The 27,130-nt window shown below is 37.6% G+C and overlaps 1 protein-coding gene and 1 pseudogene across 3 annotated transcripts in view; both read left to right on the top strand.

The window, feature by feature from the left end:
* Window positions 1-27,130, top strand: part of Sumf1 (sulfatase modifying factor 1) — a 78,022-nt gene that overhangs the window by 38,849 nt on the left and 12,043 nt on the right. Inside the window, exons 7-9 of one of the 3 annotated variants that reach the window (XR_010051286.1) lie at window positions 1,965-2,078; window positions 3,199-3,265; window positions 24,946-25,005. Coding sequence is in view for 2 of the 3 variants with exons in the window: in XM_063260282.1 (XP_063116352.1) it covers window positions 1,965-2,078; window positions 24,946-25,005 (174 nt within the window). In the remaining variant the exon portion in view is untranslated. The remainder of the gene's footprint in view (window positions 1-1,964; window positions 2,079-3,198; window positions 3,266-24,945; window positions 25,006-27,130) is intronic. The other 2 variants (XM_063260282.1, XM_063260283.1) reach the window with 2 other exon arrangements.
* LOC134478568 (large ribosomal subunit protein uL6-like) lies at window positions 3,272-20,986 on the top strand (annotated as a pseudogene).

The raw sequence follows: 27,130 nt of genomic DNA, 5'->3' as shown, positions 1-27,130 counted from the left end.
ACAGCACTCAATAGTGCTTGCCTAACCTTAGCTGCTAAAGGTTGGTATAAATGGGAACTCAGACAGATTCTTTTTGAAACAGGTTCTCACAGTGCAGTTCAGGCTGGCCTTGAGCTCACTCTGAATACCTGCCTGGTATTGAACTTGCAACAGTCTTCCTCAGGAAGACTCTTGAGTGCACTTTTTGCTTATATTTTCTAGAAACACAAGAAATGATTCCTGCCTCCTGAATGCTTCTTTTCTTTTGTCTTCTTTTTTTTGTTGGCAATACTGGGGCTTCAACCCAAGGCATCTGCATGCTAGACAGGTACCATATCACTGAGCTAAAGCCTTAGCCCCTCTTTCCTCTTAAAAATTGCTCTTGCTTCCCTGGCTTCTTCTCTTCTCTCCTGGAAGCAAATGAATATCCTCTTTTCCTGATTTTTCCTTTCAGCTATTAATTCTACTCTGTTCTTTCTAATCAGTTCCAAATTCTTAAAAAAATAACTGATGCTTTGGCCTGACCTCCTTTCCAACTCTCTTGCACTTAGAACTCAGGCCTCTGTTTCATTGTCTGCTCAGCTCCACTTTTGTATAGAATAACTTTCATCAGAAATTTCTCACACTTGGAATTTCTATATATTTTCTTTGCATCCCATTCTGACCTGTAGAAGTGGATTTTTATTTTTATTTTTTTTCTTGTTAAACTCTTAGAACTTGTTAAACTGACTGAACCTTCCAGGTCTTTGGTTGCTGTGCATGAAATTACTGAATGAACCAGTGGATAAGCACTCTTGGTTCCATAATGAATGCTGACTGTGCAAGCAGCATGGTGGAATTTTTTAACTTTCTAATTTATCTAGATTAAGTTCTTTTCAGAGTAGCTTACTAATTTGGATTGAAATGCTCGGAACTGCTTAAGCAGCAGATGCTTCTGTATTCATGTATAGATGTGCAACCATCTGAAGCCACATAAAATGAATGTTAGTTTATTCATTCTTAACTCTACTTTGTTAGTATGGAAAATACACAAATACCCCAAAAGACAAAAAAAAAAAAAAAAAAAAAAAAAAAAAAAAAGAAAGAAAGAAAAAAATACCTTCTAAGGATAACTTGACTTTTTTCATTCAAAAGTTGAAGTTTTTCTTTATGTTTGAAAATTTGCATTACAAAAGGTTGGAAGAAATTTTAATTAATGAAACTAACAAGTTTGTTTTTGAATTTTCTATTGTTCTGTTAAATTTTTTTCTCTTGCCCTTGATAGAAACTATGCTTTGTTTTTGTATATGTGACAGTATTATGTGATATTGTCTGACCTGCCTTTGAAATGTGGTGTAATTCTTAGGTGAAAGTGTAATTTGCTTCACAGATCCGGATTTCAGAGGCTGAAGTCCTTTATGATAGGTGCACTTGGCAATGAGTTCATATTTTTTTTTTTTATAAAAGTAAGTCCTGTACATTTTTTTCATGATAGTAACTGAGACTTAATGATAAAATGGTGAGTTGCAGGGAGCCGGTAGAGAGGTTAGAATTGATGTTGGGTCCTGCAGAACAATGTATGGTGGGCAACTGAGGTCTGATGACAAAGCTTATGTTGGGTTCAGTGTGAGACTCCTGTTAATGATTTTGAAGATCTAAATATCATCGAACCTATGCAAACACACAGCATGGAGTAACAATTTGACGCACAGTCACTACTATTCATTCATCAGAAATAATTTCACTGGCTTTCTTGCCATTTAATGTAAGTTCTTGGGTTTCTCAACCCCCTTTGAGAGCTGAAAGTCAAAAATAAAACAAGACAAAACACAAAAACCCAAAACTTCTTTTTTTGCTTTTATTTTAGCCAAATTATGTTTTGACTATTGCAATAAAAATTAATATTTATACTCTGAAATTATAGCTCTTGGTGCACTTATGCACCAAGGAGATTTTTAAAAACAAGGTGAGTAGTTTGATAGTATTTTTCACTTCTTTATTTTTAGGTTGATGCCTTTCCTCCCAATGGTTATGGCTTACACAACATAGTGGGGAATGTGTGGGAGTGGACTTCAGACTGGTGGACTATTTACCATTCAGTTGATGAAACACTCAACCCAGTGAGTATCATTCTTACAGCATGTGTCTTGAAAGGATAACATCTGTCTTCTGGGCAAGCTAGAGCAGGAATTTCATGTGTTTCTCTTCATGTTAATAGTGAATTTCTCCAAGGAGATGTTAAGCAAGCATATTGTGTGAGCAGTTTTTATAGGGGGAGGGACTGAACCCAGGGCCTCATGTGCTAAGCGCAAACTGTACCACTGAGCTATAACCCCACTCCTTATGAACATTTTATGTGTTGCTGAATGATACTGATAACTATTGGGGGGGGGGATCTGTCTATATCTTTAGCAAAATTTGTTAATATTTTAGAGTTAATTATTAAAATCTGCTATGTGGTATTTTTCATGTGACTAGTTGCCTGAATTTTCATAGATTGACATTTTGATTCAGCAGCATTACTCTGAGCAAACAAGAACAAATACTTTCTTGAGTAAAATTTGAATCAAGAAATGGGAGATACTTAATAATTCTTTCTTGACCCTCTTTGTGTGACATGCTAGCTAACGTCATATCATGTATGTTGAGAATAGAAGGCAACTTTTAAGTTTTAGTTATTTTGGTATATAAAGAATGTTGAGTGAAACTAATTTACTATTCTGCCTATAAAACCCAACTCACCTTTTAAAATATATAAAAATTGAGACACCAAATAAGCAAAACAAAACAAAACAAAAAAAAAACCTCTGAGTATTTTTTGTTGTGTAAACAGTGGGGATAAGTATCATGTAAAAATCCCATTTCTAACGAACTAGAGATTCATAAATCAGACCAAAGAATGATATTAAAACTATACTGGGAACTTATTGTGCTTGACTCAAAACTTTAACCTTTTACGAAAGCACAGAGGATGATAAAGAAAATTAATTCTTCAATCTTACCTTACTGGAGGGTTAAGCAACTCAAGAGTAATTGAAGAACTTGTCAGATTCTGCCTCAGGCCATTTTTCAGGAAATGCGGATAAGTTTCTGTTTGATATGCTTAATTTGTCTTCACAGGAAAACACGTGGGCTGTTCATGAATAATCTAGAAACAGATCTATTTTTTTGGATGCAGATGAAAAAGCTGAGTTTTTCAAAAACTGTCATTCCCCTTCATTTTTCTTTACTTTCTGGCAGGGCTGGTGGACGTAGCGGTCAAAGACAACCTGTCTTTCCAAATGAGAATAAGGTTGTGAAATTCTCGGTGAGTTTGTGGTTGCCATTTCCTACTGGCAAGATATGACTTGGCATTTGCTGTCAGAATCAGAAATAGAATTTTTTTCCTTCTGACAAAAGCATCTGCATGTTTGGAAGGGTATGCAAAAGGCTTCAGAATTCTGGCACATTGTGAATGTATCTATCTGACCATCTGGAGTTGAGCTCAGTGCTTATTAGGTTTCAGTTTTATAACTGCCTGTGTTCTTCTAAGGATTTATAGAAAAAAAATCAGATTTTTCTTTTTACCACCCCTATGCCCTGCCCTGGATATTGCCTTTGCTCTACTGAAATTGTTCTCATTTTAGGTTTTATCTTTGTCACTGAGGTCTCACTTGCTTCCTGACTTGATTGGGTTAAAATTCAACCCATTTGAAAATTAAACCCAAATCCAAGGAAAACTCACTTCATCATTCAGATCTTTACAACTTTTCTTCATTTCTAGCAGGCAAGTCTTCATCTTTCATTTGAATTAGTCCATCAGCCTCCTGTTTAAGGTCCATAACTTTACTCTGTTTTACAACCAGAATGACCTTTATGTGGAGCAGGCCTCATGTCACTTCTCTCTTTAAGATCCGTGGGTGGCTTCATACTGTCTGAAGAATAAACTCTTGCGTATGATTTCTGCAATGTAAAATGATTTAGTCCTTGCTGATCTCTCTTCTGGCCATGCCTTTTTCTTATTTTTTAAACATTTAATTATGAAATGTCACACAATTGAGAAGTGTACCGAAAATAATGTATAACAGATTCATACGTACTTAACACTTAGATTTAAGATGTGTTAGTAGCTTATTATCTTCACCTGTCTTTTATCTAAAGAACAAAAACTTCTTCTTGTGTACAGTTGGTATTGTCAGTGTTTTTGATTTCAGCAGCTCTGGTCAAGTGTGTGCTGCTGTTTCACAGAGAATTTGTTGGGGGGGGGTCATATTTTAATGTTTATATATGATAATGAGCACCTAACTTCAAAGCTGCCCTTCAGTCCTTGTGAGGACTAGTACTAGTCTTTCCCATTGACTCTGTGGTTCTTCAAGGTGCCAACCAGAAGTCTAAGGTTTTTACCATGGTATCTCATCCTTAGAGCGCCATAAAGTCCAATTTTTTTGTTTCTTTAGGCATAAGTGTATTTCTTTATGCATAAATTTAGTAACTGTGGTCATTTAAGTCACTTTTTTAAGCTCCCATTTTGGATTTGAGCTCTGCATTTCTTCACAGTTGTAGAATTGCAGCTTAATTCTTATTTATCTTTGATATTTTATTTCCTTTTCTTCTCTAGTGGCTTGTGTATTTGTAATGCTTAACAAAGAACCTGGTATATAATAATTTCTCCTATAGTAATGCCAGTTCTAGATCCATAGAGCAGGGGAGTTTAGTCACCGTCCACACTCCAGCTGTTCCAGAAGCAAAGACTGGTTAGAAGCAGACATTCTCAAAGAAAATCTTGACCCCAAATAATCTATATGATTAGTAAACATTTCCACACAGGAACTGACCTCTTCATTGTTGTGTATTTATGTTTTCGTTAAGACTAACTCATAGTGGCAAATAATTTTAAAGCTTCTTGGAGAGGCTGGGGAAAGTGAGTTTTCTCTATGCAGTAGCTATTGAGGAAATGTCATTTACTTATTCAGTGACTTCAGAGAGTAAAAGTTAATTATTAGTTCTTATTTTATTGGGCAGTCATTTGTAGCAAAAGCAGGTTGTAGAAACAGCCCTCTGTACTCAAAGCCCTAAGAGAGGATGAGACATTTGGCCATAAGAAGTGAGGGATGGTTTGGTCTTATGCTGTGTATGTCCTCTGGAGGTGTGTAGAGTACAGCACAGCACAGCATAATAAGGGTAGCATCACTTCCTTCCACACAAACACAATCCAGAGTGTGGCCACAATGTGACATATATATATTGTATGTTTGGCTGTTAGGTAAGTGCTCTACTACTGAGCTATATCTCCAATGCTTTTTAAATTTTTTTTTTTTTTTTTTTGCTTTTTTAAATTTTGAGACAGAGACTCCTTAAGCTGCCAAAACTGGCCTTGAACTTGGGGTTTTTCTGCCACAGCCTCCCAAGTACATTGAATTACAGACATGTGCTATCATGCCTGATGCTTACTATCTATCTGTATATATATATATATATATATATATATATATATATATATCTGTATATCTATATGTCTAAATATCTGTGTATCTAGATATATCTAAATATATTTGGATAAGATATACATACATACATTATCAATATTTAATTTAGTGTTTTTAGCATTTTAGTTTCCTAAGTCTGAAACCCATGTTAATCTGTGGCAGTATGTGCAATAAAAATAAAAAGGTAGAATGTATGTAATGTTCTCATTTCCCACACCTGCCTTTGGTTGTCGGTACCCAGGTGCTCTGCTGACTTGCTCAGTTAATGATGTGATGGGGTAGAATGATCTGCATTTTTTCCATTCTAAAAGGGATATAATTGCATTTAGGTGGCTTTTTTTTTCCCTCAGGGAAAGAACTTGAATCCTGGCATTAGCCAAAATAACCTGGAGTACAGCTTTTTTACTTGAAGGAATCTTTCTTTTTTGTGGTATCGAGGAATGAACTCACAACCGCCTGCTTGCAAGGCAGGTGCTTATGCCGCTGAGCTAAATCCCGAGCCCAAGGAATCTTTCTTTTCTTTCTTCCTTCATTTTCTTCCTTCTTTCCTTACTCCAATCTGTCCTTCTATCATACTGGAGATTAGACCTAGGGCTTTGCACATGCTAGACAAGTGTTCTACCATTGAGCTACATCCCCAGCCCTTTTCTCTTTTGCTTGACATTTTTTTTTTTTTTCCTTTTCTGTTTTGAGACAGGGGCTCCCTGTGTTTTCAAGACTGGCCTTTCTCTTGCTTTCTCCTTCCAAGTAGCTGGAATTATAGGTGTATGTCACCATATCCAGGTTAAAGGAATATTTCTAAATTTGACCTTCTTTATCTATAATTTGGGAATAGCATACTGACCTGATGAAATTGTTGTGGAATTAAATTTGTTAATATATGTGAAAATACTTTATAGTTTTTAATTTCAGAAGCACTGTTGTTGATGTTTGCTGTTTTGTTATGTTACATTTGGCTATCCCGTTGGAATATCATGCACATCTATGAGTAAAGTTAATGAGGAAGGTTGGCCTATCTAACCAAAAGGGAAGTAAATCTTATTTATAAATAATGATTGGTTGATATTTCTCCTGCTTTTACCTCTTGTTGGCTCATCACATAGTCATCCTTAGTAAGAAAATCTTGCTCATACATCCTGGCTCATTAGAGTCTGATGGAAACAAAGTGTTCTAAAGTATATTTCTCCTCTAAATGAATTCCTACTGCTTGCCAAATTTCGACCAGAGATTCTGTTTCATTTCTCTCAGTATGGGATTGGTGCAGTAGATTTTATAGCTGTGGACATTTTGGAAGTGTGTGCTTTCCTCATGGCTGTTTTGACATGGTATAGAACTGACTGGGGAGCTATAGGCCCACCTTCTCTGCCATCTGCCAACAGATTTGGCTGTTTTAAGCCGCTGGCTCACATTTACTAAGTACATACTAAATATGGGGCTGTACCTGCTGTACAGGATTTAGGAATGCATAAAGTAGGCCCTACAGTTAAGTTATTCTGGGGGAAAGGTTGGAAGCTGAGCAGATGAATTTAAGGTCCATTATGGTGAGATTTGTTGTAGGTATGAAGGAAGTAGAGCCTCCTTGAACTGTGTTCTCTGCCCATCAGAGGCTTCTTAAGAAGGTGCCTTAAGGACACTATCAGTGATACCAGCAGCTACCGGGTCATGCTACTAGGTCAGTGAGATCCAAAGATCAGAAAAAAACCCCTGATTCCCCAATAATGGGGATTGAACTCAAGACCTTAGTGCTGAGCTACATTGCCAATTCTGTTTTCATTTTGAGACAGGGTCTCCATAAGTTGCTAAGTTGCCCAGACTGGGCTGACTCTTATAATCCCTCCTCCTAGAATCCTGAGATTACACTCTTGCACCACCACACCCACTTGGACTCAGCCTTTTGGGGAATTAAAGATAAAGTGAGAAAAAAGAATTTTTGTTTTTCTGTCTTAACTGTTCATTTATTTTTAGTCAGTGCCTACCGTTCAGTACCCGGAGCCATTGCTCCTTTTGCTTAGTTCTAAACGCAATGCCTTTGTGTGCTCAGAGTAGCAGTAAAAGCAGTGTGAGGGCTCTATGTGTACACATACTTGTTTGTTTTCATTTTTCTTTTTTTTCTTTTTCGTTTTTATCGGTATCGGGGATCGAACTCACGACTGCCTGCTTGCAAGGCAGGCGCTTATGACGCTGAGCTAAATCCCCAGTCCCGTTTTCATTTTTCTATAGTGTATTTCATGTCCTTTTGGAGACATTACAGCTGTTTGTAGAATTCCTGTTTTCATCATGCTATGAGATTTGGAGAGTGACTTGCAAATTATCTTCCTTACTTCAGTATGCACAATAAAAGAGCTTTTATTAGCCGTCTTTTTCACAGTATCACCCTCTTGGGAAGGGAGAGCCATATGCTCCATGACTGAGATGGCAGAAGGTCAGCATAATGGGTTGGGGTTACAACAGAAACATTAAATGGAAAGTGCAGAGAGTTTGCTAATGGGGCTATTTGTGGTTCTCAATAAAGTTCTCCTGGCTGCACAGCATGACAGAACCCTGGTTAAGTGATGAAGGAGAGATTCGTAGCCATGTTTCCATCTGTGATGTAGCTTTAAAATGTCATGGGGCCTTAGGTAACTCATCTTGCCAGGTTATGCTTAGTACTTCACTGATAAATTGTGCTAAGCATATATCAAGCCCTTCATAGGTTGCAGGAAATCTGGACAGCTGCCCTTGGGTCTACTGTCTGGCTTGGAAAGCTGGCAGTCATGGAAGAAACCACAGCTGAGGGTAACGTGGTCTTTAAATGATTAAGTCCTAGCTCCACAGCCCAGCCTTGCAGTTGGTAGCTTGGTGACCTTAGGATATGAGGGTGAAATCCTGTGATTCTGTCTTCTCATCTATAAAACAAGAACAATAAAATCCAACACTGGGTTGTTCTGCATATTAAAAAGAGAGATTAAAGCACTTAGCACTGTGCCTACCCTTAGTAAGCACTCAGTAAGTGAAAAATAATTATTTCCAAACACCTCTCAGTTGGAACATTTCCATTTTGAAAATCCTTTCCCCTTTCTCTTGCTTAATAGACCTGGTAATACTTTTGCCCTTTCATTTATTTAACAGCATTATTGGGCACTTGCTCTGTGCTAGTGGCAAACAGAAAAATCATACTGCCCTTATCTACAGAGAGGAATTGCTAATTACTATTCCTTATCATTTCCATAGTAATATGCAGTTTTTCTCCACTGAAGTGTAGGAAGCTAGAACCAAAGACTGGGCTTATGGCTTCTTTTCACAGGTGCTTATTCCTTCTTTGCACCTTTCTTTATCTGGAAATGGCTTTGGAGTAGGGGCAGGGGCTCACAGAACCTGATTCTCAGCTGTCTTAGTTACATCAGAAGAAAATAGGACAGTTCTAAACAGTCTTTCAGGGCAGAGACGCATTCCGTGAATTGTAGTGGAATAGGCTTCTATTTTGGATAGATTGCTTGAGGTCTTTATTTTGTCTTGGTGTGGTTTGAGGCCCAAATCGACAGCTTAACACTGTGTTGACATCCAGATGGCTCTACCTAAGCTTGCCTTTTAGACTTCTTCCTCCATGGGCACCCCTTCTGGTCTTTGATATCTGGCACCTACTTGAATGATAGGTTGATTTTTTTTTTTTTTTTCACTTTTACAGTTAATCCCCCAACACTTCCACAGTATCTCAGCTCCTAGTTTCTGCTTCACATTTTCAACTAACACTGTCTCATCACTCTTGGCAGTCAGCATATTCTGACCCACACAATAATTATTTGAAACGTTTCATATATAGCAATGTCAGTAGTCATAAGTAGTTTTCACATAGCACTCCTCAACCAAAGGTAGAATCATTATAATTTGCGAAGGAAAAGAGTTGTGTATTTCAATTTAAGATGATCCCTCAAGCCCTTCGTCATTCATCATTCTTGCCTTAAAGATTATTAGTGTTTTGGGTTCCTGAAGAGCTGTGTGTCAACCGAGCATCCTTGGTAGTGGTCCTGACCTTTTCCCAGACCACCAGGTACTTTTGTGAGTGAGGGCGAGAAGTTACACTTTGGAGGTGATAGGGTTTTTGGCACAAGGAGAGAGAAAAAATATAGGGGAACGGCAGTCTTTACTCTAAGGACGCGGAGAGAACTCCCTAACCTCGGGGGACTGGCTTTCTCTGCAGAAAATGTGGGGCATGGGATATACATAGTTTCCAACTGGGGTGGTGCTCAGGGCGGGCATTGCTGACGTGCGAGCAGCTGATTGGAGCTTTCTTCGTGCAAACAGGAGCTGCGGAAGAAGCAGGAAGTGGTAGGCATTCTCGCTCTGTCCTTCCCCCTCGTTAGACCACAGCTGTCGTTTCTAATGAGGCAAGAACCTTTCAGGAGGTATTTTTTCCCAGAGTGTTTTTTGAGCGCATGTGTACCCGTGTGTGTATACGCATTCAGTCTCGTATCTTCAACACATAGCGTTACTGCCCATGTGGAAGAAGGCCTGTGGGCTTCACTCATTTCATATGGTGCTTCATGGACTGGTTTTGACTTTGCCCCATATTTTGAGCTTTATTTGTGGTCAAGATTTAGTCCTAGCTCTTCTGATGCCCCAGTCTTGGTAATGTTTATTGGACTGTAGATATTATTTCAAACACAAAATATAAATGGCTACTTGCTTTCTTATAGTAATATTTTATCATAAATCACGTTAGATTGAGAATTTCAAGAAGTGTTATAAATATGAAAGATAATTTTAGAGACATGGATTGCTGTGTCATGCAGTGGCTTCTTCCAAAAGCAAGTAGGAGGCAGTGAATTATGCCTACATTTTTAAATCTTGAGATTTTAAATCAATTTCTTATCCTTCCTATTTCATTTCTTACATTAAATTGTTCTGAAAAATTGTTGTTTGGAAAACTTTTTTTTATATTTGGCACATAATTTGTTAATGAATTATAAAGTAAGATAGTGTCATTTTCCATTCCTATAGCTTACCTGTGCCACAGTGTGACTCATTTGTTCTTTCCCCTCAGGATCTGGAAATAACCCAGAGAAAAAAATAGAGCAGTCAAATTATCTTTTTCCCCCCATCAGGATATGCTGTGATTTTTTTTTTAAAATGAGCATGTATGGACTGATTTTTAATGTATGTATAGGCATATCCAGACATGTTGTCTTTGGCATAAATGTGTATAGTTTGCACTCTGTATCTGTGAAGTCCGCGTATGAGAATTCCACCAACCATGGGTTGAAAATATTTCGGGAAAAATGTGTATGCTCTGAACATGTATACTCCCTTTCCCTGTCATTATATAGTGTGATATCATATATAACTTTTTATATAACTTTTATAGCATTTACATTAGGTGTTCTAAGTTCTGAAGGTAATTTAAAGTAAAAACGAGGAACAGAAATATATATATATAGCAATACTGAAGCATTTTATTTTATATGGGACTTGAGCATCTGTGGAAATTAGTTTCACAGAAAGTCCTGGAATCAAACTGTTATACCAAGGACCAACTATAATTTAGCAAAATTTATTGGCAGTCTACTGAATATCAAATTTGTATGCTGGGTTCTGGGAAGCTATATACACAATCCCCTCTCCTCCTCTTGGAGGTTCAGATGTTAAGAAAGCAAGAAAACACACCTAAGTATATAAGAATGCATTATGTATCTAGTACATGTAAAGAGCAAACATACCATGACCATTGAAAGCATGCAGTTTTGGAGTTGGACCCAGGGTTATATTTAGCTCATTTACCCACTAGCTGAATAACCTGTGGCAAGGTTCTTACAAACTCACCTTCAACATTTATGAGATAATAATGGTAACCAGTGTGGGGTTATTGAGAGGTTTAATGAGATATAGTGAAGAAAATATTTAGTGTAGAAGCTGCTTATAGTGAGTACTTGGTAAATGCTAGTTATATCTGTTGGTACTATGTTGTAGATGTAATGAAAATTTAAATGAAATAAGCCAGCAAACTATGAAATCACACCTTACTTTGAGATCTAATCCATGGCAGACATTTATTCTGAATGTTTTAGGGATGTGAAAGGAGATGTGCCATCTGGTAGCATGCAATTATAACTAACACTTCTTTCTGTGGACAGTCTCCACTTTATACTCAGTAAAGAAAGTAAACACTGCTTGTAATCAAGCACTAGAACATGCAATGAACTGAACAAGTTGGGCATTTAGCACTTACTACTTTCAAAACGTCTAAATATAAAATCATGGCGGCCTTAAAGTAGTTCTTTGAAACTATTGTTTAACTAAAAATATCATTTGGTGGAGGCTAATTATGTTATTCTCTCATAACTTGCTAATGAATTGTCACTGAAGAGCATAGCAAATTATGCGATAAGGGAAAGTGATAAAGTTTTGTTGACTAAACTATGTTTTTTACTTTAAGCAGTTCTTAGAGCCATATCTAAGCGCATATTAAAGTGCAGAAGAGTTTCACATTATTATTCTGAGAGGTAAGAGTGAGTGAGTCTGGAATAGATCTTCCAGCAGATGTAGTCTGTACCCAGTGATGCTGGTTTGGTTTGAGTTGACCTATAAGTTGCCTGCTGCTGTACACCATGCATTGTTTAGGAAGAAACAAACTGATCTCTTCATACTTAAGATTGGTGAGAAAGCTGTCTTTGTTGTAGAAATCCGTATGTGACATGTTTTCTCTTAACAATTGCTTTACCTGTGTTCACTGTAACTGACTTTTCAGCTGCTAGATGCTTCATGTTCTTATTCTGAAAAACTACTATGTATTTTCCAAAGTTGTTATAATTCCTAGTTTTAAGCAGATCACATATCTCCCCTTGTATAGGTCAGAGGATTTAACCATTTTTCTGGGACTTTGCTGTGCTTTCTCTCTTTTTCCTCTGCCTGGCAGTTTGGGAGAGTGGCTATAAAAGTGGACGCCCTTGCAGGAGGTGTTTTAAAGAAGATTGTAGTTGTTTATCTCTTGTCTCTTCTAGAGTCCATGGAAAAAGTCCCTAAATAAGGTGAAACAATTTTGGGTATCCATCAACTCATTTTAAATGGTGGTGAAAATAGGCCCTTATAAAGTCTTGTAGCACTTGCATTTAAAAAATGAGGGAACTGAGGCCAGTGGTGAAGGGACAGAGGCCAGACTACACTCTGGTTTTCCTAGTTCCTGGGCCCATGTGGTGGCTTCCCTGATGATATTTCCTCCATGGACTCAATCTGTGAGGTTCTGTGCAGTTACTTTCTATTTGCAATCTGTCTTAAAACCAACACTTTTTATTTTGTGCTCTTACAGTGATGAATTATAAAGGGGCATCTTTCATCTTTTTCTTTTTTCTAATCTTTATTTGCTGAATCTCTGCTCTCCATCTGAGCGTTGTTATGTAGAAGCTGAAGTGTAGGAGTTTATTCAGTGATCCTGAAAATGACTTCACAGTTATGATCTTATGAGAATTCTGATGATAAAGGAATGAACCGAACAAAGTCTATATAGTCAAGGTGCCTGCCTTCTAGTGTGAGAAATAAATATATTTGTAATTTGTCATCAAGAGGTAAATGCTAATAATTTCATTTTTTTCTGATACCACATCTGACACCAAATGTGTGGACTTGTCTATGACACAAAGAACGTGTCATTTTTCCATATCAGTTCTCCATTTGTCCAGTCTTACTGAGTGTTCAGCATGTTCTGACCATAATTCCTGGAGTTGGGACAGATCCCACAAATTAAGGAAGAAAAGTGATTGTTCAACTTGTCTGGTGAAAGATTTGGCAGACACTCATTGGAGTGGTGAAGCAAGTCTTGTAGTTACTTGAGCACAGATAGAAGAATAAGGACAAAGGACAGTGGATATCACTTTGACATTGGAGGACTCAAAGGGATAATGTGAACTATATTAATATGATGTTGCACTAAAAAGCATGCTTACATACATCTATATCTATATTTCAATACATCTATATCCCTTCCTAATATTCCTAGTCCTTGAGGTTTTATGGTAACTACAGTTTATTTTGTAATAAAAATGTTTAACTATATATATATATATATAATTTTTTTATTCTTGGGATGTGATTTTCCCATGAAAGTTTTTGGAAGACATTTGAATAATACATAAGAGATGATGACACTTTATTGAGCATGTTTGTGAAATGCAGCACTTACTCTTGGGTTTGAGTAGTGAAACCACCAAAGGCATCTGTGACATGAGTCCAGGTATGGATGTCTGTTTTAAGTGGCAGGTGTTGGTGCTTTTGGTGGAGTTTTTATTCCTAAGTGAAATAAGGAGATGCTGTGTGTCAAAAGAATGTACCTCTGCGAGAAGCATTCCTAACAAGGGACACATTTTGGCTCCATTAGAAAGCTAATGATGAGGGGCTGGGGATTTAGCTCAGCGGCATAAGCACCTGCCTTGCAAGCAGGCAGTCGTGAGTTCGATCCCTGGTACCGATAAAAAAGGAAAAAGACAAAAAAAAAAAAAAAAAAAAAGAAAGCTAATGATGCCTTAAAAAAGAAATGAAATCTTAACCCCCATTTCTTTTTGGACTTTAGCTGTTTTCTTGAAGGGAATTTGCAAAATACAGGAAGGTGTGTACACTTCAATTTTGAATGGTTGGATGATTTATTGTAAAAATATGATGTTGCGTGAGGTCACTCATAATTGCATAGTGACATTGTGAATATGGGACAACGGCCTGGGCTTTGTCTACTAACTGAGTGGCCTCAGTAGGCTGTTAAACTTTTCTGTGCCTCAGCTCTCCATTTGTGAGAATTAAGCGACAGGGTGTCCAAACATTCTTGGTTTATGTCTTTGCCTACACAGTTGTTAATAGTTCCCCCTTTCACACCTTAGTTTCCTTTTTTGAATAATAAATTATATGGTTGCCTAACCAACAGTAGAAACCTCATCAAAAGGTTTTTTTGTAGGTTAAAAACATTTTTAAAATATCTAGCATATATTTCTAGTAAATATGAACCACTATTATTTTTTATATGCTATTCTGCACTTAGTATTTTAAATACCAAATTTTTTATGCATTACTCTAGAAGCAAGAATGACTACATAGATCTTGGAATATGAATGGAATGTAGTTTATTGGAAAGTAGAGAGGCACTGTGGCTTGAGCATAGTTAATACAGTCTTGAAAATTCTCTTCCTTTTTAACTTAGAGTGGGCAAAACAAGTAGCAGGGAGGAAATGACTATTTTCATTCATTCATTTTGCTGATAGCAACAGGACAAACTGGTTTTACAGAGAAAATATGGTGAGATGGGGTGGTGGTTCTTAATTTGTTTTGTATGTTTAATGTGCTTATCTTTTCAGTTTGATCTCCGTTTCTGTCTTTGACCTTTCTTTGGGTATCACCTTCCTTTTTCCTCTTCTCATGCAATAGCTAAAGTTATCTATAGCTCTTTCTTTGTGGTCCCTTCCCTAGGGCAGTGATGGGGAACCTTTTAGAGCTTTCAGTGAAAGAGCAAGTGTACCATAGATCTGCTACCACTTCCTAGGGCATAAGTAAAATTTCACAGAATTCAGAAAGTTTTATTTGAACTAATATTTTTCATTAAAATCCTTTGTCATATTTGATATGGGTTAAGAAAGGTAAAGTGTTAGATATTTTACTTTTTTTTCACGTGTACTGTGGGTAGAGATGCTGCTAAACCTAGAGATAGCCAATCAGATTAGGCATAGAAGTGGCATAAGCTAAAGGTGCCACGGTGTGATGACCTTTCACTCCTCCTCGTCTGCCGTTAGCTAGCTGTGTGACCTAGGTCACAGCCATATTTCATCTCTCTATGAGCCTTATTATTCCTCATCCTTAATGTGGGCATAATGATACTTCCTGCTGGCTAAGTTATTATGAGGATCATATTAAATGATGAGGGTTAGATGCTTTTAGTAAATGTCAGATAGGAGAAATAACAGAGTTGTCTGTCATTTAAATTCTGGGGTGATTGAAAGTGGAGAGTACTTTTCTTTAAAGAGACTCCTTTCATAGACATGTGATGGGACAAAAGCAACTCCTGTTAGTCTATTTCTGAGCTGGCTGTTGCTATAGTACCTGACGACTTAGCAGTGTTGCTGTTTACAATGCATAAAGTCCTTCATAGACAGCAAGATGATTTTTCTGTTATCCTGAGCTTTAGTCTCCTGGAGCCATGCCTGTGGGAGCTCATGTAATATGTCAGTTGAAGACTACCTGCAAGTCACATGTACTAGTCATGTGGAACGTGGAACCCAGCTTTTTGCTAATGATGGCAAAGACAACTGCACTCTCAAAGGAACACATACATTTCTCAAGGTCATAGAGTGGAGGATAAAATCTGTCCTACCTTGTGAATTCCTCTGCACTTTAAACTTCTAAGGAGAAGTTTTTGCTCCCTAGCACTTTGAAGCTCTGGAAGGCATATTGTTTTCTTCTTTTCATTTATTGTGATTTTGTGTGCTTTAACTTTAAAAACATTTTGCTGTAAAAGTACTTGCAAAATAAAAGGTAGATAATAGGAAACAGGGAGATAGATTTTTTGGTTGTAGGTGGCTGGAGTTCTGTATGCCTCATACATCTGAATATCATTTCCTTTTACTGTGCTTGCGAAGTTTTCTTTAATTAACTACTGTGAATAGTCATTGTATTTCCTTTGTCTTTACACTTGCTTCTTCACTCACATTTTTTATTCTTAAGTTATAGATCCTCTTATCGTCTTCTAGCCTTTATGTTATTATTGCCTGTTTTCTAGTTATTTTTAAGAGATCTTTCCTTTTGCATTCACACATTGCAAACCTATCTTCAAGTTTTGTTAATCTATAGTTTCTTTCAGGCAATTTTTCCAGCTTTTGATGGTGTTTTTAAATTCCTGGTACTCTCTTTGAATTTGTTTCATGTATTCTAGGTTGTCTTTATATTCTTCATCGAACATTTCTTTCCTTTTTTTGTGTTCCTCCATTCTTCCATCTGTGTCTTCTTGAGAGGTGCTTAGCATTTCTTTTATTAATCTTCTTGTATCTTGCTTTACTTGAATTAATATTTCAGTTTTGAACTTGTCTATGATGTCACATAGATATCTTTTTATGTCCACTGATGCTGTTTCTAATATTGCATGTTCACTGTCCTCAGTCTCTTCTGTATTTACCTCTCCTGGATCAATATTCACTGGGTTGGGGCCTGGTGGCTTTTTCTTATTTCTTTCTCTTGTCATGTTTTTGGTTTCTTCCATCCAGGTGTATAGTGTAGATCCCAGCGCCTTTCCTTGTTGGTTATGGTTCTTCTAAAGTACACTGGCTAGGAATTTCTGCCCTCTCCAGTTTGCTATTGGTCATTGAGGTGCAAGCAGGGGCAGTGTGTGCTGGCCCCCCTCTCTGAGCCAGTCAACCAGGGGAGGCCTTCACCACGTTAGTGTGTTCCAGCCGGTTTGGGACAATTTCGGGATGATTTCGACCCTGGCTGTTAGGCCCCAGCAAGGGGTGTGATCCAGCCCAAGGAGATCCCACCAATCTACTCTGGACAGGGAGCAACCAATTGAAGTCACTGCCATTCCTTGTTCATGTCCGTCCTGCCCAGTTGTTCGTCCCTGTCGTCCAGTTGGTCGCCCCTTTCCTGTGGGAGGGTCTTATTCCGAGCACTCACCACAGGTTAGTGTAGGTCTCCACGCCGGCTGTGTTCTCCATTGGGCTCTCCAACCCCGACTTCAGCACGACTGTGGTTCTGGTGGCAAGTGTGCTGTGACCACTTGTCTAGGCTGCTCCAGCGAGAGCACGGTGAGCAGCTCCCATGGTAGTGCCCTGACCATGAGTTTGATCAGCTCCTTTCTCTTTATTTCTTCCTGGGTCAGGAGGATCCGTCTCCCTCCGTCTGGTCTTCTCCAGGATGTTTTACTCTGGCATCTGAGCTGTTTCTTTCAGGGAGGTTCTGTATTTTGCTGCTTACTGATCTGCCATCTTTAGCTCTGCCGAGATCTTTTGGAAATGGAAAGGGAGTCAAGAAACAAAGGGAGGTGAGAAGGTGGTGAGGGGAATTAAGGCTTTTTGCTGCATCTCCTGTGAGAATGAAGACCATTCTCAGGAATAAGACTGTCGACCTTCCAGAAAACGGCGACATCACTCGGAAGGGATGCTCAGTAACTATGAAGGGGCCCTGTGGAGGGACTTCAGACACACCAGTGTAGAATTCAGCCTCTTTGGAAGGACAAAGTAGGGGCTTCTATAACAAATGATGGGGAGACAGAAATGAACTGGCAGTAGGCATGATCAGTAGGCACGTACAGAACATAATCAAAGATGTTAGGCTGGACTTTGTTACAAGATGTGGTCTTCATATGCTCACTTCTCCATCAGCATCATTATTCAGGAGAATGGGTCTCTTGTTAAAATTCAGACTTTCTTAGGTAAAAAATAAATATGCTGGGTGTGTGAGGGCAGGTGTTGCTTATGTAGTATTTCAAGCCCAGAATGATGAACTAATCCTCAAAGAAAATGATATTGAGCTTGTTTCATATTCACCTGTTTTGATTCAGCAAGGCACAGCAGTCAAAAACAAGAAAAATTTTGGACGGTATCTGTGTTTCTGAAAAGGCATCAGTTTAGCAGCCTGATGAATAATATCCGAGAGTTATCCAGCCACAGAAACAAGCTTCTGGATTATGGACCAATTTGTGATATTTTAATGATGCAATAAAAAAATCTCTGGAAGAAGAATTGATATGTGTTATATACATGTATCAACTCCCTACAGCAAATGTAATTGTATGTACTGCAAAAATGTACTAATAAAAATAAAAATAATATAAATAAAAAAGGAAATTTCCAACATACGCAACTAGAAAAAATTAATATATTAAATTTCTGTGTTCTTAGTTCCCAGCTTTAATAATTATCAACTGATGCCTAATCGTGTTTCACTTGTGTTTCTGTCTCAATGGTGTGATAACTTTCTTCCCTGGATTATTTGAAGCAAACTCAAGACTTTATGTTTTATTTCAAGTACCATGGTTTTATTAATTATTTTCATTTTTAAAACAGCTTTACCATGGTATGATTGATGTATAATACATTTATATACTGTATTTGAAGTGTGTAATTTGGTAAGTTTTGATGGATAGATATGCATCCATGAAATCAACAATTGTGATAGAGTACATATCAGGTCACCTCAAAAATGTCCTTGGGTCACTTTGCATACTGCCTTGCCCTTTTCTGACTCCTATACCCAAGCAAACCTTGCTTTCTATCACGGTAAATTTGCTTGTATTTTTTTTAGAGCTTCAAAAAAATGGAATCAGACAATATGTATTCTTTTTCATCTGGCTTCTTTCACAGTAGTATACTATTTATTTTACAGATATTGTTGTGGTCCTATTTGGTAGAATTTTGGAAGCTACAAAATATTGTAGGGGACTCTTGTTGGTTCAAATGAGAAGTGATGGTGGTTTAGAGCAGGGAGATTGCCATGGAGATGATGAGATTTTATCTGCTAGAGATCTGCTTTAGAGATAAAGCTAATCACACTAGTTAGATGTGGAGATGAAGAAAAGGGAGAAATCTTGAATTCTCAAGATTTAAACACTTTAAGATAGTTACAGGATTGCTGTGTTTTCTGAGAGACACTTTAAATAAGGCATACTTACCCTTGTTGAATTTGAAGATGATAAGTTTTTCTCAGAGTGTTTTTTGATATAATTTAAACCAGGTAAAGGGAGAGAAAGTAGTGTAGAAATAGATAACATTTTCACAGTTTTAAGAGACTTTTTTTTTGGTACCAGGAATCAGACTTGGCCTTGCGCCTGCCAGCCAGGCACTGCACCCTGAGCTGTATCCCCGTCCTGAGGACTCCTGAAGTGAGATTCACTGTGCTGTGTCTAAGGGCCTGCAGGATACGTTATGTGCTGTTTCTGTACTTACATACTGGAACACTATTTGGCTAGTAAAAGGATAAATTCAAGACAGTTGTAGGAATTCGAAACATGGAAAATATAATGTGAAGTGAAATAAAACAGACACACAAGCTTAAATATATGGTATGTTTCATTTGAGTAGGGCAAAATATAAATAAAAAGAAAAATAAAGGAATGATAGAAGGAAACAGAAATAGAAAGAGGTCCAGGAGACTATGGGCAAGAGAGGGAGAGAAATGAAGCAGAAGTGAAAGAATTTAAGATGTGTCATATACATGTACCAAATAACCAATGAATGTAAACATTATATATCATAAACATAAACTAAAAATAATGGTAACATAATGGAAATGGGGGAAGGGGATTTAGAAGTAAAAAGAGTCAAATGTGTTATGTGCATTTACCTACTCCCTATGAGGAGTGTAAACTTCAGGTACTACAAACATAAAATAAAAATAAAATAATAAAAATTCTGTATACAGTTTACAAAGAGCACTCATGTTTGGTTGTCTGATGCTGTGATGTGTGACTGCCTCTGTACAGTATACTGCTAGCTATATCATATAAAAAGAGTGTGACTATCTCAGAAGGGTTATTATCATGCCAGATTTTTTATTACACATGGATTCCGTTTGGGAATTTAGCCTTAAGAAAAGTAGGTCAGGTGGTCTCTGTGGTTCTAGAATTTGGAAAGTTAGATGCTGCCAGGATTATTAAGTTTATATACACCTTCAGGAAACCTGAGATCTCAGCTAACAATACAGGTTATTAACAACAACATAGCAGTATACTTTCTGTATATTGTCCCATTTAGTGAAGTAGTTACTGTCATTATCTCCAGCTTAGGGGACAGAAGGGTTACCAGCTGGCCCACATCTTGTAATCAGTGTTAGAGTTAGGGTTTCAGTCCAGGAGGTCATTTGACTCCAGAGCCCATACTCTTCATAAAGAGATACTATTTGAGGTGGATCTTGCAACATGAATAAGAGTTTAATAAATGATTAGATTGAGCATATTAGGCAGAGAGAATCAAGTATGTGTGGGGAGCTCGTTGTCCTGGATTTGAAGACAGGGTTTGATAAGAAATGATGTTGGTATAGTAGGAAGGACCTAGAGCTTATTAAACATGTCTTGGTGATCTTGGGCACATGTTTCATAGATATGTGTATGAGCCCTTTTAAAAATCTCTGGAATCTTGACAGTGCTTAGTGGCAGAGTTCACAGTGTGAGCCTCTGGATTAGCTGATGACAAGCATTTTTTGAGTTCAATCTGGATATTGTTCTCCCAGTGTAAACCTCCTACTCTCCCTCTTGATTTAAACTCTGACTGCCATTAGGGATAAAAGGCAGAGTCTTTCATGTATGTTTTGTGTGTTTGTTTTGGGAAATGTCTTACCAGTTGTTAACTGCGTAGTTTTCCTAACCTGCCCTCCCTCACTCTTGACAGTACTAAAGGGCTAACTATCACTTAGTATCTGAATACCATCTGTTTGTTGGCTTACATAGTTGTGATATTGTGAGAATAGAATGCCTATGATGTGATGGTTGATTCTTTTTCCAGAGCCCAGCTCTTATTTTCTGACTCCAAAAATGTGTTTTGTTATTTGTAGTAAGAGTTAACTATATTGAGGAAACAATAAACACAAAATGAAAGATTTCTTTAAGTTTTAATAAAGTGTTATCCCAGTAAGTGCCAGAGTATGTAGTTTTTATTGCACTGAATTTTTTTCATTAAAGGAATAAGTAAATAATTCATGAATGCAAATTTCAGAGGTCAACAACTCACAGACTTGTCTCCCAACTGTTTCATCCTTTTTTCTTCAGGCAATATGATTAGTAGTTCTTTATTGACTCCTTTAGCAGGAGATAACACTGAGGATTGAAACCAGGGCATTCATATTGGACTACGTCCCCAGCCCTTTATAAATCTTTTATTTTTGAGACAAAGTTTCCTTAAATTGCTAAATTCCCCAGTCTGGGCTAGATCTTCTGATCTCTTGCCTCAGCTTTTCAGAGTGCTGGGATTATAAGTATGTACTGCCATCCCTGGTTAATGACTGATTTCATAAAGAGAGTCTGTGCTTATGTTACCATATTTTTTAACATTTTTTAAAATGAAAGTATGAGGATATAAATAAAAATAAAATATACAATTCAACCTTAACAATTATTAACCATGAATCATTATTCAATCAGAAGTAGAACTACGAGCTGAGCATGGTGTGTACAACTGTAATCCCAGTGCTTAGCAGGCTGAGGCAGAAGGATTGTTACTAGTTAAAAAGCCAGACTGGCTGCCATAGAGTTCAAGGCTAGCCTGAACTGCGTAAGGAGACCCTGTCTCAAAAACCAAACCAGAACAAAAAAACCCCAAAGCTACCAATGTGTGGGTATGCGTGGACTTGTGTTGATAAAAATGAATTTATTACAAAGTTTTGACCTTACACAGTGTCTGTAAAGCTGTTTTCTTTAAATTGAGTGTGGAAGTTTGATGGAGTCAGAAAAGAAAGATGGATGTCTAGCTGGGAGAGAAGCAAGGTTGACTGGCACTCATGAGCAGGACCTGGGATCCATGCCATAGGGGTTAGAGTGCTGTCAGTTTCTCGCTTCGTCCAACTTTGACAATGTGGGTTCATAGAGACGAAGTTAGTGCCCTTCATGCCTGAGCTTAGTGTGCACCTATCCCAGGGTCACAGCTGTAGAAACAGGACTGGGGGGGAAAGTAGCAGCAGCTTCAGGGTGACCAGGTGCTCTTATGTCAGTATTCTAAGCATCAAAATATTATGGCCGCTGTTACTCTTTGTCTTAGCTCTCTCACTTAAATATCTCTTAACAGTCACCCTAATGTAAAGAGAGAATTGTGGGCATGGAGTCAGTCTAGCTAAAGTGACACATTATAAAGTCACATTAATATTTATCTAGTCTGATTTAACATTTTTTGGTTATTTTGAAACAATTCCAAAGTGTCATATAATTTTTTTTCCTTAAAAATTTTAGTATGAGCTGGGTGTGGTAGCGCATGTCTAATCATAGCACTCAGGAGACTGATGCAGGAGGATTGCTTTGCGTTTGAGGCCAGCCTGGGCTACAAAGTGAGTGCAAGCTCAGCCTAAACTGCATGGTAAAACCATGTCTCAAAAAGACAAACAACAGCAAAACCAAAAAGACACATACAAAAACACTCCCACAAACCTTTATCATGTATTTGTAAAAGATAAAGATGTTTTTAAAAATAACTATAATGATATTATCAAATCTCTTAAAAATTTAGCATTATTTCTTGGGTTCCTGGTTATTTCTGAGTGAGTCATTAGTTCTGTGTTTGCAGTGTGAAAAAATAAAGTGATTTCCTGATACAGAAATCCAGTAAAACATTGGAAATCCACCAAAGGTAGACACATAATTTAGAAATGTTTATTCTTGAAAAACTTCTACAGCTTTGAGCAAGAATGGGTGACAGTATGTAGTTTCTTGTTTGGGACTTACTATATATTCCTTTCCAAACAAGCTCTGTCACCAAAAACAAGGATGTATAAGTCTGAGTGAACATGAGTTTTAGGGTCACTGTCCAACCCACTACATCATTGTAATTTTTATACTTTTTGGCAAAGCGATAAGCATTTCAAACAATGTAGCTGGTCCTACTTTGTGTTGTTTTTCCATCCAAAATAGTTTCATTTATAAAAACCGACTAGGTAACTGGTTGAAGAGAGTATTAACTGCTACAATTGTATCAGCATGGGATGACTTTCATTAGTATTTGTATTCCTATAATGAGTATCATGTTTATTGATTGTAGCCTTTGGACACTGGGAGAGATGATGAAAGGAGATTGTTTTGTTTTTAAACCCTCCTATGGGAGGTTGACTCCTTCTTAGATGTATCTTGACGAAAGAATTTGATCTTGCCTGTTAGATAGTGTGAGATTTTCATCAGAATTATATTCTCATTTGGTGTTTTGAAATACAGTATGCAAAAAAAAAAAAAAAAAAAAAAAAACACCTGAAGCAGTGTAATGCAAGAAGTCCCAAGCAAGAAAATGCATCTTAAGAGTGTGACCATTGCATGTGACAGATACACAATTATCTCTCTTTCCTATTATGCTGTTGTGAATTCTTGGTGATTGTCTTATTTTATAGTAACAGACTCATCCAGAAGATCCTGATGCAATGTCTGGTAGATTCTAGATATTTATGGAAAGACAGTTGTGCTCCTAGACATTATTTTCTGTGTAGCTTGCCTGTTGTAATCAATGAAAGTTTACTAATGTAACACATGTGCTTGGAGAAAACTTTTAATTTTTGTCACTTACGTTAGAAGAACATAACTTGTGTAATGGTCTTTGACAATGTGTTGCTGACAAGAAATGTCCAGGCTTCTCTAGTTTTCAATAAACAGAGTGTGATTAGTTGTCTCGTTGGACAATAAAGGAAAAGCAAGAGCTCCTTTTTTCCTGATCCCCAGCTGTGGCTTTGGCTTGCAGGAGCTTACTGATACATTTCAGATGCTCTTTGCATGGCTTACCCAATGTTGTAGCTTTTAATGTGGCAGCTGAAACTGTAGGATTTTCGTTTGCATTGTACTTTTATCAGAGGCTCTTTGTAGAAGAAGCAACTTTATTTTTTGGTTTGTCTGGATCTCCAGTCTCTGCACAGAGATAGTTATTTCTCCTTCTTCTGTGCTTTTAGGCTCTCCCCAGTTTCCTAGTTTCTCACTGGGAAAAAGGGAGGGTGCTTCAGAGGATGGACTGTGGCACAGGGCTGCTGGAATGTGAGTCCTTGTTCTACCATAACTACTTCCGTAACTTTCCTGTGAAATTGTTATGGAGAGTATATGAATTAATACCAGCAAAGTGCTCATAACTGTGCCTGTGTCACAGTAGGCATTTATAAATCTTTTTTTAAAAGAAGATAAACTGTGATACTTGTCTTGATTATATTGATAGTCACATGATTATATATAGTGTTAAAAACTCTTTGGGCCAACCATGGTGACACATGCCTGTAATCCTAGCATCTGGGAGGCTGATGCAGGAGGATCATTATGAGTTGGAGGCTGGGCTACAAAATGAGTTCAAGGCCAGTTTGAATTCCCAAGCAAAACCCTGTCTCAAAAACAAGCTAAACAACTCATTGGAACTGTGCTTTTAAAAAGGTGGATTTTACTTTATATAAATTATACTTTGATGTGACCCAAAAATTTTAAGAGGAAAAAATTGATTCATCAACAAAGGATTTACTAGGGGTTATGTGATGTCCTTGTAAAAAGCATATAATTCAAAGAAGTTTGCCATCTGGTTGTGCAAACCAGTTATACTGCAGGACAAGTTTGTGTGTCAGTAAGACAAGGTAAGAGATGCTGCCAAGCACTATACTAGTCATCTAGGCCGGAAATGCTAGAGGCTTAGAGGTGGGATTGCTTCCTTTAGTCATGAAGACTTATAAAAGAATGGAAGCTACAGTTGGACTATAGATGGGAAGAGGACCTTTGGGATGCCCTTGAAAGGGTATAGGTGTAGTGTCCATGGGTAGAACTGCATTTTGAAAGTTTACTGTGAGACAGATGGTTGAATGAAAAGGTACCTCTTTCCTACTATGTGAAGAGTATCCATGTTGTCTGTATAACAAACTGTTTTCTCTTTGTCCATAGAAAGGCCCCCCTTCTGGGAAAGACCGGGTGAAAAAAGGTGGATCCTACATGTGTCATAAGGTGAGTCATGTCACTGAACAGTATTTTGGTGTTCTAATGACTTATGGGCTGTGTTAGTTACTTTTTATACATTGCCAAGACAAAATACCTGATGCCTAAAGTTGAGAAAGGTTTTGGAGGTTTCAGTCCATATTCAGTTGGCTTCAAGGCAGGGTGGCGTGGCAGGACCGCAGTTCATGGTGGCTGCTAACAGCAAGGTGGAAACTGGCAAGAGAGAATGACACATCTTCTTCCTGCCATTACATTGTGTGCTGGCTCCACCGGTAGGTGGGTGTAGCACTGACACCGTCAATCCAAGCACAAGACAATGAACCAATTGCAAATGCACAGTGCAAATGCATGAGGCCTGGGGGCCATAGACATTGGCCATGAAAGTGGTGTCTGGGTTCATGAACACGTTTGGTTGCAAAGTTTGGTTCATGAACAGTAGTGTTGGCAAATTTTTGTTTTTGTTTGCAAACTGCATTGAGTGACAAACAGAACCATGGCCATCTTTTCCAACAAACACACATGCAGCCATCTTTTCTAAAATCACGGAACAAATTAAGTTCATGAACCAAGGTACCACAGGATTTAAAATGTAGCCCCAAAATGTTGCGTTCAGTTCTGCTAATCTGTATCTATCCCTATTGAGAGTAGAAAAGAGTAGGACTGTCACCATGGGTTTGATCACAGCATGGGGAAAGTGACTAGAGAAGCAGAAATTCTTTTTTTTTTTTTTTTTTTTTTTTGTTTAAATACATGTTTGCCATCCATAATGAGTACCTTAATTCTGGAGAGTTGATAAGTATACATAACACATCTAAATTCTTTGTACTTTTCCTTCCTCTCCTGTGACTTCCTATATCCCCATCTCTAGATCCTTTCCCATTTGTAGATCTGTCCAGTTTCTTGTAATCTGTCTTTTATTTTTCTCTTTGAATTATTTCTACTTTGGGCTTTACTATAAACCTTCTGATATTAAGGTCTGTCTTTTTTCCTACAAATGACTAGAATTTTATACTTCTATATGACTGAATAGTACTCCACTGTGAATGTGTACCACATATTTTTATCCATTCACCTGTTGATGGACATAGAGGCTGAGAAGCAGAAGTTCTGAACGGACTATTATAAACCAGATCCCATCTGTGGAATTTGTTGTTCCATGAACCATGGTGAGTTTTCTAGCATGTAAGTCTAGAAGCACACCTTGAATTTATATGAGAATTGTGTACATTTTTGAGTTCCCTGTTCAAGGGACAGTTTCTGATGGAGGTAGTTTGTAGTATACCTGATTGGAAATATCCCTGGTTGTAAGGATGTGCCTTGTGAAATAGGCATCATTTTTATGCTCTTTGAGCTATGATTTCAGTGTCCAGGCTGGCAGCTTTTGGTTAATCTGAGTGACTCAGTATTTCATGAGTAACCTTTATAATGAATATGGAAATCGTCCTTCCTTTTTTCTTCAAGTCATCTATAATACAACAGCTTCTTTCTGTCCTTGTACAAGGGTGATATTTCGCAGATTGCAGATGATTGCCAAGAAGCTTTGCCTAGTAATTCACTCAGTCTAGGCAGTTGCAGACTTTTAAAACCACCTATAATAGTGGCAAATTAAGTTACTAATACGACAATAGAGATAGTTTCAAACTTTGCCCTAGAACAGTGGCCCTCAAACTTTATCTCACATTGGGATTATCTGAGATCTGTAAAAAATACGGAAGCCTGGTGCCTGACTCAACATGCCCATTTGATTTTTTTTCAGCTGTGACCTGGGCATTTGGATTTTTCTAAACCTTTCTAGGTGTTGAAAATTTGAGAATATATAGCAAAATTTGGGAATAATGTCCTAAAGAAAAATAACTCTTAAGTCATGCGCTTGTGTGTTGTAGGTGTGTGTGCTTTCTGTGTGTCTTAAATTAGACTTTTTTTTAAACAGTTTTTATTTTTTATTAGAACACATTTACATTAAATGATGATTATATATATTGTGGGGAGTTGATATAAATGCCAGTTCCTTTTTCAGCTTCTTTCTTCCTTCTTCCTTTCTATTTTTTGAAAAAGGTCTCCCTATTGATCTTTCCTTTTGCTTTTTATTTGTGTTTTGCGGTTTTCACAGGAGAGAAACCATGTAATATTTGAG

Source organism: Cavia porcellus, unplaced genomic scaffold (assembly GCF_034190915.1).
Source record: "Cavia porcellus strain 051 isolate PalLab524CR breed Dunkin Hartley unplaced genomic scaffold, mCavPor4.1 scaffold_13, whole genome shotgun sequence".
Classification (NCBI taxonomy): Eukaryota; Metazoa; Chordata; class Mammalia; order Rodentia; family Caviidae; genus Cavia; species Cavia porcellus.
The sequence above is the reverse complement of the archived record's forward strand: the minus strand, read 5'-3'. Positions and strand labels throughout refer to the sequence as shown.